This window comes from Coccinella septempunctata, chromosome 7 (assembly GCF_907165205.1).
Source record: "Coccinella septempunctata chromosome 7, icCocSept1.1, whole genome shotgun sequence".
In the NCBI taxonomy this organism is placed as follows: domain Eukaryota; kingdom Metazoa; phylum Arthropoda; class Insecta; order Coleoptera; family Coccinellidae; genus Coccinella; species Coccinella septempunctata.
In genome coordinates this window covers 19,135,275-19,152,508 of record NC_058195.1, presented here as the reverse complement: position 1 = coordinate 19,152,508, position 17,234 = coordinate 19,135,275, and the positions used below count along the sequence as shown (strand labels likewise).

Genomic DNA, 17,234 nt, shown 5'->3' with positions numbered 1-17,234 from the left:
GGACCTTCGTATGAGCAGAGGAATAGCATGAGTATTCAGAAATAAATTTGTACGGCAGAAGACGGAAGAACTATTGGGACACCAGCCAAGAATCGGAAAAGCTTTGAAATTGAAGGCTGAAGGTAGGTTCATTTATTACCTAGTCACCAAACAACATAAGGGTCCCAATCATTTTTATATCAATGCATTTCATGGCAATCAAAAGGGCTGTTCAAATGGAACATCATTTTGGATTGAATTTTCATGAAACTTTTTGAATTTTACGAAATTGTAATGGAGCATTTTCCGCTATATCTTATGGTTTACCCAAAGACGGCCATAAAAGCCTCAATTCAATGTTTTCATTCACGACTTGTTTATGAAAAATCGATATTTTTCGTAATGTCTTCATTATATAGGAATGAATTTCATACGAGAATTTTCTATGGATATGTCAGATGTGTATGATTCAACGTGTGCGTTCCTTAAATCCCCAGATGATAATTGAATTAATTTTAACCTTAGAGATAAGTTATAAAATTTGGGATTGATGTGGATGATTGAGTTTGCCTTGGCCCACCTGAAGATGTTCTTGTGATAGCGAAACACGTTTCGCGGTTTAAAAACTTTTCGTGTGGTATTTCTTTGCCACTTCTCCCGCTCGATGTTCCAACATTTATGGCAGCCCTGCAATAACCCAAATTGATTTGGTGTTGCAGAATTCAGGTAGGTATTGTGAATGGAAAGTGATCTACAGACCTACAGATGTAGAATATAAATCTATGCACTGACCGAGGAAAATTTGAATTTTGTACTTCTGTTAATGTTCTTAATTTAATAGAACAAATTGGAAACATAACTGTATCGATTTCGAATACTGATTGACATTGATATACTCTGAACTTGAATATTTCCTCAATTCAAATACTTTTCTAGATTATTATATATTATATATTACAGTTCTTTGGTTGAATCTACAGAAACAATTGAAGATTTTTTGTGACCAGATATTAATCTGCGTTTGGACTTTCAAGGCCTACTGGGAAGTCAATCATTCTTCAATGGACTATTAATAGCACTATGAATCTAGCTTTCGATGACAGCGAAAGGACTAGTGAAAAAATTATAATTTTTCTGTTGATGTCTTTTTCTGTTGAAATGGGGACCTCATTCATTGTTTTGACTAGATATGTCGACGAAGATAGGGTGCCGAAACCCGCTTATGAATAATCTAAGGAGGAGTGAACGAAATAACAAATGTCAACATCCCATATGTTTTCCAAGTCAGAGCATAACAGTAACTCTCATTTCTACTGAGGAAATACCGTAGTATGGAGAAGACTACGATAAAGCTTCAAGTAGATTGAAGTTTGACAGACATTACTCTCAATACTCACGAAAACTTTGTGACACTAAAGAAGGTGTTGGAATATCGATCGGAGCAAGTGGCACAGAAATACCACACAAAATTTCAAAACTCATCAGACCAAATAGAAAACACCCGTTTCACATGAGCATCGTGTCCCGGACTTGCGAAAAAATATTGGCACATTTTTATGAGATTTGCCTTTGCCTCCTGGTCCTCTGCTTGATTGAAAAATGATTTCCATTTATCGTGCATATCGTTAGCTTTCCACACATCGGACATTTCTGACCGGGACAACTAAATAACTCATCAGGACTCGGGGATTCAATGCTCCAAACCGAGAAATGTCTTGATGTACCGCGACGTACATCTCAAATGGCAAAATTTGCAGATGTCAATCATTCTTGAATTTACTATGTATATGTGAATAATTATTAATTTTTCTATTAATCTTCTATAAACCATAAGCGAAATTGAAAAAAATCTACGCTGCCTTCGCACCAGCGGTATTCCGCGATGGCTCGAAATTTTTCCTACGACAGAATAAGCTAATTATGACGTAAAGAATATTTGATAAGAAATTATTAAATGATTATATGGCACCCGGTTACACAAACTGAAAAGTAAAACTTTATCTCATATAGGTACACGCATATTGAAAGAATAATAATAATAAACTCACCTCTAAATATATTTGGTTATAGGGGTCGAAGGAACTATTCACATGGTGAAGGCTTATGTTCACATGGGGTAAAGAGTGAAGAAGATGAGCGATATAGGGAATGCTATACGCTTCATCCCCTGTGAAAACGCCCATGCCACCGATATATGAATCCTAGGTCATGCTATTCCGGTATGCATTGCTTTTGTAGTCATCGTATTCGACGAACGTTGTCCATTTTGCTGAAACTAGAAACTTTGTCAGGATTAATATGAAACATGGGTGGGTTTCGACACCAATAATTTTCGAAATTTTCCTGAATGTAGAAACCAAATATACACCTATAAGGGATACAAGATGCGTCAAAAGTGCTTGATCGGTCGATAACTCTTGCAACTTTGGGCTAGCCGCTAGGAGAATGATTTGAACACCGGCGGAGACGACTCTACTAGCGATCTTAGCATAAGCTAAAATTATTTTTTACTTTGGAGGACCTGAAGTTGTGATATACGATACCTCCCTGCTTCTCCAAATGAGTAAACCTACCCAATTTTCATGTCATATTCCAAATATACATGAGAATTGGATTTCGAAAAACCCATTCGACGTCATGATTAGGTAACTCCCTTTATGACATAGGCCACTTTTTCCGACAAATTCCACGGTTATGATGATTTCAACTAGCGATCGCATCTTGAAAACTGTTTGAGATAAATGTATGATTTTTTTATTGAATTCCCGAAGATTGCTCAAGTTTTTCGTATTTACAGGTGGTCCGAAAGACTGCGCTTTGTTGAAAAAGACTTTAAAAATATATGTCAATATATTGGGAGATCCAAAAAGGTGGTGGCATTTGGAATTTTATGTTTGAGTGAATTAATGAGAAAAGATTACTACAGGATTTTCGATGAATGTCATCGTAGAATAAGTTCCCGAAAATTGATTTTTCTATTTTTCATATGACTTGTCCTATTGTCCCATTGAATATGTCTTAAGGTACCAATAAATACCTTATTATTTTTATGATATCAATGTATTAAGATCGAGATTGAGATGAACAGCCACAAATACGCGCCAGTTGTCCTGCTAATTGTTTATTCATGTGAAATTTTTGTTCAAAGGTGAAGTTCATCTTGACTTGAAACTTCAATTCCTTTTACTTATATTGATGCAAGATGATTTTTGTTGAAGAATTAAACATTCTTGTAATTAACCGTTAATTCTTTCGAGAGATACCCATTCCCAACTACTGCATCATATGCATTTCATCTGGGGGTTGATTTTTTTGAAATCTACAACTGATGTAACGTATTCAAACTTTAGCCAAAGAAGATAACGAACATTAACTCTCCTCAAGCTAGTGCATATTATGATATTATACTGATCTCTTGTATTTTTCATGCAAATAACTGGATTTGGTATGCCTTCAATCAGTTTGTATAAACTTCAATTATGTTCGTCACATATTTTCCGAAGAGATTCGACATTGTGATAAAATACGTAATAACAGAAACTTTTATGTAGAACGGGCAACAGCGTTGATTTAAAACCCAGAAATGTTTTGACAAGCTTCATAACCCACATTTTCGTAGTATACAGAGTGAAATGTGTCAAATTTCCATGGCCAACCTAGTGCTAAAATAAAAGTGAATGGAGTATAGACATAGAGACATGGACTGTGCCTTCCCTTTCCGTCTATGCATGAAATAAGGTCAAAAAAGGTGACAGAGAGAAACTAAACGTCCGTCGGGCATGCAGTTGTCTTTTTCTAGAATTTTGATTGGTCCGCACTCTCCTCTATGTGAACACAAAAGAGACAGGTAATGCCCGACGATCATTTCTCTCTTTCTATAATAGTCCGGGAGGCAGGGGCTTTTTTTTCAAGGAATTTCATCCCGGCTGAATTTAATACTGTAGGTTGTAGTCACATTGCAAATGACGAAACCGACCGTCAGCTTCAATACCATCGGTGGGTGCGGGCGTGGGAGGCGGCGGAACTTAGGAAAAAATGCAAAATTTCAAGTGATTTTATCCCGGCTGAAATTTTTTATATGTAATATTAATGTTAAATAGAAACAAAATAGTGAAGTCAGCCGATAGGCGGAGGGTGGAAAATACGTCAGTCGAGCGCGTGAACAGGGGAAAAAATTGGAAAATCAAGTGATTTCATCCCGAATGAAAACACCTCCATATGATTCCTTACATTGTAACGGGTTTGGTTCGGAAAAGGGTTTAATCTCGAGCGCCAGCTATTCTTTCAATAGGGAGAAATAGCAAACCCACCCAGGTACCTACTAGTCGGAGACAGAGTTCGGGTTTATCTAAGGTGGTAGCGATAACAAGTACTTTAAAACCGAATTTATTACAACAATCTAACTTACAGTGAACTATACAGTTATTTCCAAGTCAAGAAATATATACAGCTGATGACCAAGTTCAAAAATAAGGAAAACAGAAATACAATAACTTGTCACGGTGATCAGAAAGTGAAATCAATGAATCAAATAATATTCAAATCAATTATATTCAGTCAAACTATCAGGTATTAAAGAAAGCAAACAATTAATAGCAGTTACTTTGATTCCTTCTGAGGCAATGACGGATGTACGGGGTTTATACAAAATTTACAGCAACCGCCGCAACCGGGTGTCTCAGAAAGATCCAAGTCTCTGTAATCGGTTAATTTAGCAATGGGTTTGATCCCGAGCACTTCCAGTGATTTTCAGTGTACAGGCCAATCAGAATTTGAAACTATTTAATAAACGGGACGGGGCTGATGCAGGTGAAACACAATGCAACAATTTACAGGATAACGGGGTAGTTTATCGTGGTCTCTCCGTGGCAACCTTGGGTGTACACGCCAAGCATTACCAGCAGAAAAACTTCGAGACTTCTGCCGATTGGTTTCTGTCACCAGATAGCCAGGCGAGAGAAGTCTGCGGTAAACGGGAAATCTACACGGAACACAACAGGGGTAGTACGGTATAGGTTACTGTGGTCTTTCTGTGGCAACCTTGGGTGTCACACGCCAAGCATTACCAGTAGAAAAACTTCGAGATTTCCGTCGACTGGTCTTGGTTCACCAGAGAACCAGGCGACAGAAGTCTGCGTTAAACAGGGGGATTAACAACAAGGATTAACACAATTCAACAAATAAAAGAATGCAACTTTGAATCACGAAGTATGCGGTATCATACTGAATGAAGAATCACGAACGAAATCAAGACTGAAAACAGAATGAATCTAGAATACAGAATAATAACTACCGAATGAATAATAATGAATCAATAACGAATGACTACCGAATGAATAATAATGAATAATCTTCGTCTGGTGGTGCGGCCCTATTTATTAACTATCCAACATGTGGACGGTCACGTGATCAAAATTGCACTCAAATTTCGGAATTCTCGAATATTCTCCCCAGAAGAAATATTCCCGGTGGCGGTTATCTCTTTATAGGTAAAAGAAACTGTCGTTATCTGCAATCCACGTTGTTTTATACTGAATTCGGTGTGTTTTTGTGGACGGAAAAACAACGCCGAATGCAGAAAGACACTTTTTCTTTATTTTAGATTCTTACGGCGGATTAATGATGGAAATTTCAATTATACGGAATTTGAATTTATTAATCAGGATTCTGAAAAATATTTCCAAAATGAAACGGAGTAACTATATTGAAACTGAAATCTCCATCAAACGGTGTTGCATTGTTTCAACTGGAAAATTCAGGGAAACGGATATTTAAAACGAGGCTTGATTTTTTATAGAAAAAATCAAGTATCGTTACAAAGAAGACCGGGAAAGACCGTCAGTCAGAGCAAAAATATATGAGCGGCGCTCATGCATTCATACGGCGCGCGGAATTTTCAATGATCTGACTGACGGTCTTTCCCCCGCTAGACACGCAGCTGACGGTCATTTTTATATTTCCATATATGTAAGAAATCATATGGAGGTGTTTTCATTCGGGATTAAATCACTTGACTCTCAAATTTTTTTCCCTAGTTCACGTGCTCGACTGACGTATTTTACATCCTCCGCCGATCGGCTGACTTCACTATCATGTTTCTGATTAACATCAATATTACATATAGAAAATTTCAGCCCTGATAAAATCACTTGAAATTTTGCATTTTTTCTCAAGTTCCGCCGTCTCCCACGCCCGCACCCACCACATTTTTTTTTAAAGAAGCGCTCGTTGAATTTTCAATGGACGATTGGTTAAATGATCACATGGCATCGTGGATTGGGAATAAAACAGTTTTCGTAAACTATATGGAATGCCACAAATATAAAGTTGAACAAGGTAAAATTCAACGATCATCGGATCCATTGTTAACGTGTTCAGGTAACGAAGAAGCAGAGATGGTTTTCCATGTCTGTCACTTGAAATCTGATGTTCATGTAACAATGCGATGTTCTGATACAGATATATTGATCATTATGTTGGGAAATATGAATTTCATCGAGAAGAACGTCCAAATCTCGATGCATGTTGGACCGGCAATATTCAGACATTCATTGATGTCATCAAATTGTTTGCATCATCGGGTCCAAATTTGTGCTCTGTATTGCCAGGATTTCATGCCCTCAGTGGATACAATTTCAACTCAGCATTTTACCGTAAAGGCAAAAAAAACGTTTGAAATTCTCCGGAAGTTTCCAACGTACATCCAAGCAGTGAGTGACTTTTCACAAATTCCCAATTGTAACCTCTATCAATTGTTCACATACTTGGAATGCTATTTTTGTAGAATATATGGATTTACAGAATTTGATGATATTAACACTGCTCATGTGTTAACATTCAATAGAGCATACGGCAGTTAAGATGATTGAAATCCACTTAACTTGGAAAAAAAAATTGACGGATTTTTATTCCCGCCCTCTAAGGCTGAACTGAACCAACATTGCTTTCGAACGGCATAGATCGTCCACCTTTGGAGCCAAGCACATTTACCTGTACCTACCGATTTATTTGAATGTTGATTATGTTGATAACGAATTAATAAAAATATGAATGATTAATTGCATATGTGCAATAAGATCTATACTATCACTTGGACACAGAGAATCGTCTCGGGGTCACTTTAGAAAAAACAACATTCTGACAGTTTATGGTCTCCACATATAAGACTACTTTTATTTCTCCACAAGCACCAGTATTACTTTGAGGACTGTAAGAATGGTAATAACACAAGAAGAACTGAACCCTACTTTTATCCCATACACTCCTCAACTTTAAGGGAGAAAAATGTCCATTATGTAGGGATGAAATTATTCAATGGCTTACCAAGAAATTTGCAAGGCATCGATCAGTTTGACCTTTTTCGGAGAAGGATTCACAGCTACAGCTACATACTTCAGTGTTAACCTTATAACTTGGAAGAATTTAGAGAATTTTGTAAAAAAAAAATTGCTCCTGAGATATATTTTTTTTTTGTTGATTTGACATGTTTCTATTTCATTTTGACATATCTGTGACAAGTAAATTAATTGTATACTTCATTCAAATTTATTTTAGCAGTCGGTTGGCCATGAAATAATTTTCTCAAGTTTTTGTAACTAGAACGAAGTTAGGTTGGCACTCATGAAATGTCGTTAATGTCATAACGCCGTTGCCACAACTAATATCAATTTATATTACGAAAATGCCGAAAGTGATTGAAAAAAGAGACAGGGTTTCAGGAAGTGCTATTTAGAATTCAGGTCTAAAATCCACAATACGTCAGACGGTAGCGAACATATTCAATGTAAGACAATTTATATAATGTTTCATCTGAATCTAAACGACTTATATTTCAGCTGGATATTTCCACAATCATAAAGACTGTGAATGAAGAGGATGACAAGAATATCCTTCTATTGGGAGACCCAAAAAAGTGGTGGCATTTGAGAATTTTATGTTTGAGTGAATTAATGCGAAAAGTTTACTACAGGATTTTCGATAAATGTCATCGTAGAATAAGTTCCCGAAAATTGATTTTTCTATTTTTAATTTGACTTGTCCTATACAATGTAAATACCTTAAGGTACTAATAAATACCTAATTATTATTATTACATCAATTTATTAAGATGAATAGCCACAAATACGCGCAAGTTGCCCTGTTACTTGTTTATTCATGTGAAATTTTTGTTCAAAGGTGAAGTTCATCTCAACTTGAAACTTCCTTCAATTCCTTATTGATGTTTTATTATATTGATGTTTTTGTTTTTGTTGAAGAATTTAACATTCTTGTAATTATCTGTTAATTCCTTCGGGAGATACCCATTCCCAACCACTGCATCCTATGCATTTCATCTTCGGGTTAATATTTTTGAAATCTACAACTGATGTAAGCCAAAGAAGATAACGAACATTAACTCTCCTCAAGCTAGTGCATATTATCTCTTGTTTTCTTTTGTATTTTCCATGCAAATAACTGGATTTGGTATGCTTTCAATCAGTTTGTATAAACTTCAATTATGTTCGTCACATTTTTTCCGAAGAGATTCGACATTGTGATAAAAAACGTAATAACAGAAACTTTTACGTAGAACGGACAACATAGCGTTGATATAAAACTCAAAAATGTTTTGACAAGCTTCATAACCCCACATTTTCGTACTATACAGAGTGAAATGTGTCAAATTTCCATGGCCAACCGACTGCTAAAATAAAAGTGAATGAAGTATAGAAATGGAATAAATATACTATACTATAATTAAGTATGTTATATGATGTTGCTGCTTTACCTACATGTATCATGGGTTAATCGTAACAAACCCATTTGATATTGATCGAAATCATAGTTTCAATAAATATAAATGTTAAAATATCCGTAGGCTTTATTAACTTATGAGAAAAAAGACATCAGTCAGACCATTGAAAATTCCGCGCGCCGTATAAATGCATGGACGCGCTCATACATTTTTGCTCTGACTGACGGTCTTTCCCCCGCTAGACATGCAGCTGACGGTCATTTTTATATTTCCATATATGTAAGAAATCATATGGAGTTACATGAACATCAGATTTCAAGTGACAGACATGGAAAACCATCTCTGCTTCTTCGTGACCTGGACACGTTAACAATGGATCCGATGATCGTTGAATTTTACCTTGTTCAACTTCATATTTGTGGCATATAGTTTACGAAAACTGTTTTATTCCCAATCTACGATGCCATGTGATCATTTAACCAATCGTCCATTAAAAATTCAACGAGTGCTTCTTTGAAAATAAGTGTGGTGGGTGCGGGCGTGGGAGACGGCGGAACTTGGGAAAAAATGCAAAATTTCAAGTGATTTTATCAGGGCTGAAATTTTCTATATGTAATATTGATATTAATCAGAAACATAGTCAGCCGATCGGCGGAGGGTGTAAAATACGTCAGTCGAGCACGTGAACTAGGGAAAAAAATTTGAGAGTCAAGTGATTTCATCCCGAATGAAAACACCTCCATATGATTTCTTACATATATGGAAATATAAAAATGACCGTCAGCTGCGTGTCTAGCGGGGGAAAGACCGTCAGTCAGAGCAAAAATGTATGAGCGCGCTCATGCATTTATACGGCGCGCGGAATTTTCAATGATCTGACTGACGGTCTTTCCCCCACTAGACACGCAGCTGACGGTCATTTTTATATTTCGATATATGTAAGGAATCATATGGAGGTGTTTTCATTCGGGATGAAATAACTTGATTTTCAAATTTTTTTCCCCAGTTCACGCGCTCGACTGACGTATTTTCCACCCTCCGCCTATCGGCTGACTTCACTATTTTGTTTCTATTCAACATTAATATTACATATAAAAAATTTCAGCCGGGATAAAATCACTTGAAATTTTGCATTTTTTCCCAAGTTCCGCCGCCTCCCACGCGCGCACCCACCGCTACTTGACCAGCTGACGGTTGGTTTCGTCATTTGCAATGTGACTACAACCTACAGTATTAAATTCAGCCGGGATGAAATTCCTTGAAAAAAAAGGCCCTGCCTCCCGGACTAATGTCTCTATGTCTATGTAGGTACCTAACTTCAGTCAACAGGTGACCCTGTACTTTAATGTTTCATTTAGACCTAACATTGCTATAATATCAATTACGAATCTTTATTATTTTCTCGGCCCAACATCTTTTCCCATGCCAGTTATATAACTGGCATAACTGGCACAGTTATATAAATGGCATAGGTAAGTTCAAAATAGAACCTCTTAAAATGACTACATTGAGAGGTTATGTTCCCTTTCATAGATTGAATTGATTAAGTTTATGAAGAAGGATATAGAAACGAAACATCTACAGTGTTTATGCACTCTCAGGTAGGAGTTTCAAGGTATCTAAGGAAGATGATTCAATTCCATGTGATGATATATTCTTTATCCTGAAATCTAAAACGAATTGATTTTGATAATCACAGCTCATGGAACATTTAAACTGTAATGTCCTAAAGATGAGAAAAGGATTTGAATGTAATTATTCAAGATGTGTTAAAATTATACAAAAGTTTTCACATTTGATGTTCAACTTTGAAATTGAGAGACAATTAGGCTCTACAGTTGTCATGAGGGCAATTGCTTCTCCTTTAAGGAAACTCAATCGAAATTAATGGGGTTAGGTACTTAACATTGACAGATCCACACTTTCTGGCCGTGGTGATGTTAGCTCCCAGCCGGCCAGCTCCAAAACGACTATTCCACCACGGACAATACCGTATCTATCATATCGATGCTGTAGTCGATTAATTTTTTTCCCCCATTTAGAATAAAATGCTGAAGCGAATGATAAGATATATGCAGAGAAGGATGAAGTGATTTCATAATACATTTTTCTTTTCTTCTATTCGCAATATTTCAACTCAAAGTATCAAAATAAATGAGAAGTGTGCATAGAGGAATGTTTCAGATGTACTCGGGAAAATTTTCGCTTCATTCTGACACCCCTTGACCCCCAGCTCCAAGAAGTAAAACGAACCGATATTCTGTTTATTACGGAGCGGATGTTCCCCATTTTGTTTCGACAGTTTAAAATGGCCGGCCAGAAAATTGATGATGGAAAGGTTGCATAGAAGAATGTTTCAGATGTACTAGGAGAAATTTTCGTTTCATTCTGACACCCCCAGCTCCAAGAAATAAAACGAACCAATATTCTGTCTGTCACGGAGCGGATGTTCCCATTTCTTTTAGTTAGTTTAAAGTGGCCGGCCAAAGAAATTGATGAAAAGGGTGCATAGAGGAATGTTTCAGATATACTAAGGAAAATTTTCGTTTCATTCTGACACCCCTAGAGCCCCAGCTCAAATAATTAAAACGAACAGATATTCTGTCTATTGCGGAGCGGATGAAAAAATGGGGAACATGCGCACCGGTGTGAACCTAGCAGACCGTTTCCAGCAGACCGTTCGACGGAAACACCCGAACGCGGTGACCAGTGGCGTACAGCCAAAATTTTATAACACGGAAACTATTCGCCGGAGCATAACCATATTTGGAATGTAGGATCTTTATATCGATGTGATTAACTACAAAAAAAATCAGCGACTCGCATAGGGATCGAGGGGGTGATTCGTCATCCCCTAAATTTCAAAATTTTATAACAAGGAAACTATTCGCCGGAGCATAACCATATTTGGTACGTAGGATTGTTATATCGATGAGATTAACCACACAAAAAATCAGCAACTCGCATAGGGATCCAGGGGGTGATTCGTCATCCTCTAAATTTCAAAATTTTGTAACACGGAAACTATTCGCCGGAGCATAACACTATTTGGAATGTAGAAGGATCGTTATATCGATGTGATTAACCACACAAGAAATCAGCGACTCGCATAGGGATCCAGGGGGTGATTCGTCATCCCTTATATTTCGGAATTCGATAACACGGAAACTATTCGCCGGAGTCGCTGATTTTTTGTGTGGTTAATCACATCGATATAACGATCCTACATACCAAATATGGTTATGCTCCGGCAAATAGTTTCCGTGTTATCGAATTTCGAAATATAAGGGATGACGAATCACCCCCTGGATCCCTATGCGAGTCGCTGATTTTTTGTGTGGGTAATCACATCGATATAACGATCCTACATTCCAAATATGGTTATGCTCCGGCAGATAGTTTCCGTGTTATACAATTTTGAAATTTAGGGGATGACGAATCACCCCCTGGATCCCTATGCGAGTCGCAGATTTTTTGTGTGGTTAATCACATCGATATAAAGATCCTACATTCCAAATATGGTTATGCTCCGGCGAATAGTTTCTGTGTTATAAAATTTTGAAATTTAGGGGATGACGAATCACCCCTGGATCCCTATGCGAGTTGCTGATTTTTTGTGAGGTTAATCACATCGATATAACAATCCTACGTACCAGATATGGTTATGCTCCGGCAAATAGTTTCCGTGTTATCGAATTTCGAAATATAAGGGATGACGAAACACCCCCTGGATCCCTATGCGAGTCGCTGAGTTTTTGTGTGGTTAATCACATCGATATAAAGATCCTACATTCCAAATATGGTTATGCTCCGGCGAATAGTTTCCGTGTAATAAAATTTTGGCTGTACGCCACTGGTCACCGCGTTCGGGTGTTTCCGTCGAACGGTCTGCTGGAAACGGTCTGCTAGGTTCACACCGGTAACATGCGCTTCGTCATAGACAGTATTATGGTATATTTTGATCCTTGGAGTTCAAATATTGCGAATAGAATTGAATTGTACTGAACTAGCGTGAAAGCATAATAGCCCTGTGCGACCGGGGCAGTATACTAGAGCTCCGAGGATCAAAATCAACTATTCAGTCTACGATGAAGCGCATATTCCTCATTTTTTAAGTACAAAATAGCCAGCCAAGAAAATTGGTGGATAAAGGAATGTATCAGAATGTACTGAGAAAAAAATCTGTTTTATTTTGACAGCCCTAGAACCCCTCCTCTAACGATCAAAATGAACCGATATTTGTTTACGATGGAGGGCATGCTCCTCTTTTTTTTCAAAATTTGAAATGGCCATCTAATGAAGTTGATGGAATGGGTGCATGGGGAAATAGATTTTCTTGGTCATTTTAAATTTTCAAAAGAAAATACTTTCGATCGTAGACAGAATACAGTTCGTTTTGATCCTTGAAGTTAGAAATCTAGTGCTGTCAGAAAGAAATAGAATATTTTCTCGGTAAATGTGATACATTTCTTTATTCGGTTCTCTATCAATTTTATTGGACAGCCGTTTTACACATTCGAAAAAATATGTGGAACATGCTCTTCATCGTTTACAGAATAGTGTTGGTTCATTTTAATCCTTGGAGCTCGGATTCTAGGGCTTTCAGTATAAAAAAAAAATGTTAGGTTATTTTAGAAATCCGTTAAATATTCTGAATAGAATGAAAAAACGTTGTATAAAATGATAGATTATAAACCCTAATCTATAATCCTTGGTAAGAAGTCACTCCATCCCTTATATCTTATCATTCGTTTCGGCATTCTATTCTAAGGAAAAAATTAACAGACTGCAGCATTGATATCAGACATACGGTATTGACCATGGTGGAATAGTCATTCTTGAAAGTAAACCGGAAGTAAACATCACTACGGTGTATAGATCGGGTTGATTTGATGGTAGAAGATGGATCCACTGAACACGATATCATTAGCTTGAGGGAAGGCATGAAAATTGATATTCGACACTTTTTCCCAGAAAGAATCTGTTGAACTGAGCAATCAACGATTCATAACATTCAAAATAATTCAACTTCATTGAAAAATAATCAAAAATATCAAAAACAACAAGCAGAACGAAACAGCACTGTCAATATTTAGAGTTCCGCTGATGCTGGGGGCGCTGCATTCTTAAATTAAGACGCCTATATGTAGTTTCAAAATTCATTCTAGTCCCGAAATGATTCCATGAATTAAAGACCACGCAGGAGATGCAGCAGAGTGCAGAATTCGAACGAACATTTTTTACATTCAAAGTATACCGGTGTGAACTTGGCAGGTCGTTTCTAGCAGACTGTTTGACTAGTACGTGAGGTAGCGGATTCTTTCAAGGTAATACAATACCATCGGTGAGTGCTAGCATAAGAGGCTGCGGATTTTGTCGAAAAAAAAAGCAAATTCTAAAATGATTTTATCCCAAGTGAGTTTTTTTACATACAGGTGTCCCTGGTGGAATGCGAGAAACAGAAACTAAACTGAGGTCATAAAGGTGGACTCATATCAAGAGGTTTCAATTGCCCGAGGGCCTTCTTTAGGATATACAGCGTAATAATCACATGTTCAATGAAATTTCAATAAATCTTTAAATCATCCGCAGAGACTGTTTCTATATACCGTAATATCAGATCATCCTGTACATTGACACTGGAACATTTTCTTATTTTTATAGCATAGAAAAGCAACAATTAAAGTGTAGAATCCAAAAACTTTGCCTCGGCGCGATATGCAGGGAGGGTAATGATTATTTTTTCTCTAATAAAAACAGTATTTTGTAAAATATCACTATCGAAGCTCAGCAATAAATATGTCGAGCAGTGTAGGTTCAGTTCAGATTGGTATGCTTTTGAATCCCTGCCTATGCCACCTGACTGATTCCGCTAGTTGGTATGGTTCTTTTGAGTTTGATAGTCGTACGAAACTTGTTTGTTTTTCCATTCGATAGTGAAAATCCAGAAGACATGGTATAAACTTATGGTTTCGGGTGCGCGTCGGACGCATGCAGTGGCTGCAGAATGTGACAGCTGTGCCTGTCGCATCTATTGCTCATAAGCAAAGATATTACACACCAAGATAGAGCATAGTGAGAGAGAAAGCGTCCTCGAAATAAGATAGCTATATGTTTATATTTTGATCAGAACCATAACAATAAACCACATACAACGATTGGTTGAAAGAATCGTTTTTTCCGAAGTTAGCCGAAGTGATGATCAAAACCAAAACAATAAACCACATACAACGATTGGTTGAAAGAATCGTGTTTTCCGAAGCTATCCGAATGATGCTGAATTGTTAAGCAGCGTTGGCAATATTTTTGGAAATGTATATAATCCCAGGTTTTTGCTTCCGTTCGAGAGGAAATATGACATAATTATTTCACTGTAAAATGTATCGGCTATTGAATAAATGATAATACTGACAATACTAATGCTTGATGAATTCAGGATATGTTCTAAGCCAAGTTACAGAATGAAATTAAGTTCATATATTTAATATAAAAAAATAAGGAGATGACGAAGAAAGAAGTTTGGCAACGTTGTTTATTTAACAACCCACTTCTAATGGCCACATGTTTACATATTCTCGAATCTCGAATGATACAAACGTTATTGTTGGACGATTTACGTGAAAACGGTGTAAGACAATAATTATTTTTAACTAGAAACTGCAAAAATGGTGAATCGCTGTGTGGTGAGCAGAAAAATCAGCAGTAAAAGCAGTGGGAAATCCATGCACCGATATGTAAACAACAACAAACGATGTTTTTCCATAGGCGTAGCTTGGGATACCTAGCTTCTTTCATTAGTCTCGTACTACCAATTTCGTATTGTTTAATTCATCACTAAAGAATTTTTCCTCTCATTAGAATGCCTATTGATAGTGCTCGACAGAAATTATGAATGGACCAGTTAAAACTGAAAATTTCAGAATCTTCCAAATGGGTATATGTTTGCTCAGTTTGCTCTGACCATTTCTGTGACGAAGATTTCATCCTTAAATTTGGAAAAAAATGTTTGAAAACTGAAGCTATTCCATCCAAGATTTCATTGCCTGATCCTTGGTGAGTATTCTGAATATTTTGAATGTATCGAGTGAAATCAATCATTTAAATAATGTTACTATAATAAATCAAGGGATTACACAATTCTTATTGAAGAATCCTAATTTTTTATATTTTATTTCAGTTCAAGTAACACATTAGCGGCTTCAGACGAAAGGTATATGACCCAGGACCCATCAGATGTTGGTAAACTTGGGGAGTCCTCGAAATCGATTGGTTCTAAATTAACAGAAACTTCAGATTTGTCTGCTACCGCAAGTGCTTCAGATTTATCTGCCACATTGACTGCTTTCGATTTATCTGCTACAGACATGTCTGTTGCTTTGGCCGCTTCAGACTTAAGGTAAGCGCACATACAACGGCATCGGACGGACGGTATGGATCGGAATAAATTACTTTCAATGGAACTGAATGGAGCAACGCACATATGTGCGGACGGCAGGCATCGCATCGCATCGCATCCGACGGAATTGAGGAACGAGAATTAAATTCCGACCGATGCGTGATGTGCCGGCCGATCCCGACATATGTGCGATACCAATCGGAGATTGCCGCGGCATCTGCGTCATTTTACAAGTCTCTACATGCAGCGGATTGTACGGGTAGTCATAAGAAATACGAATTCACGGAAGAAGCATGAGTTTTCAATAGAACTTAATACTGCGCGTACAAAATTATAATGAATTGTACAGGGTGGGCAAATTTCGATGTTTTAGCACTACAGCTTTTAAACCAGTGGAGATAGACAAAATCTGATACCCCATTCTCGGTCTCTTTTTCTGAGAAACTAACAAGAGTAGTAGTCATTTTTTTCCACCTTCTTTTGTTTTCGAGTTATAAGCGAAAATTGGAAAAATGGCGATTTCGAAATTAATTTATATCTCCGCTAATACTGATGATAAAGCTCTGGAATTGAAACATTATACAGGCACTTTTTCAAGTACAATCCAGTGGCGTGCTTGCCTTTTTAGCAGGATTTTTAATTACGAAGCTATTACCCAAAGTTTTGTTTTTTTAAATGGGAACATCAGATTTCTGTGCAATTTTCTGAAAGCTTATTTCTTACTGATTTCAAAAATATATAACATCATATAATTTGTATCAATATAAAAAATAGAAAATGATCAAAAACCTTTGTTTTCCCAATATTTCTATGGTTTCAACTTTTGACGAGAACAGAAAAATAGAGCTTCCTAAAACAAGATCAGTCTCCTTCCGGCAATGTCATTCTTTCTATGCTTTTTACCAATTTTCACAAAATTTGAATCTTGGAGAAATTGAGTAAGAAGCATAGAAATGAAAGGACTAATAGAAGGAGACTGTGGTAATGATAAGATGCTACATTTTTCTATTCTCATCGAAAGTTGAAACCATAGAAATATTGAGAAAGAAGGTTTTTGACCATTTTTTATTATTTTTATTAATACAAACCATATGACGTTATATATTTTTGAAATCAGTAAAAATT

The 17,234-nt window shown here is 36.8% G+C and overlaps 1 protein-coding gene across 2 annotated transcripts in view; it reads right to left on the bottom strand.

Annotated features, from left to right (window-relative positions):
• Positions 1-17,234, bottom strand: part of LOC123317522 (protein tweety) — a 148,569-nt gene that overhangs the window by 102,303 nt on the left and 29,032 nt on the right. For both annotated transcript variants that reach the window (XM_044904096.1, XM_044904097.1), the window contains exon 2: positions 2,028-2,254. In XM_044904096.1, the coding sequence (XP_044760031.1) occupies positions 2,028-2,162 (135 nt within the window). In that variant the 5' untranslated portion in view covers positions 2,163-2,254. The remainder of the gene's footprint in view (positions 1-2,027; positions 2,255-17,234) is intronic.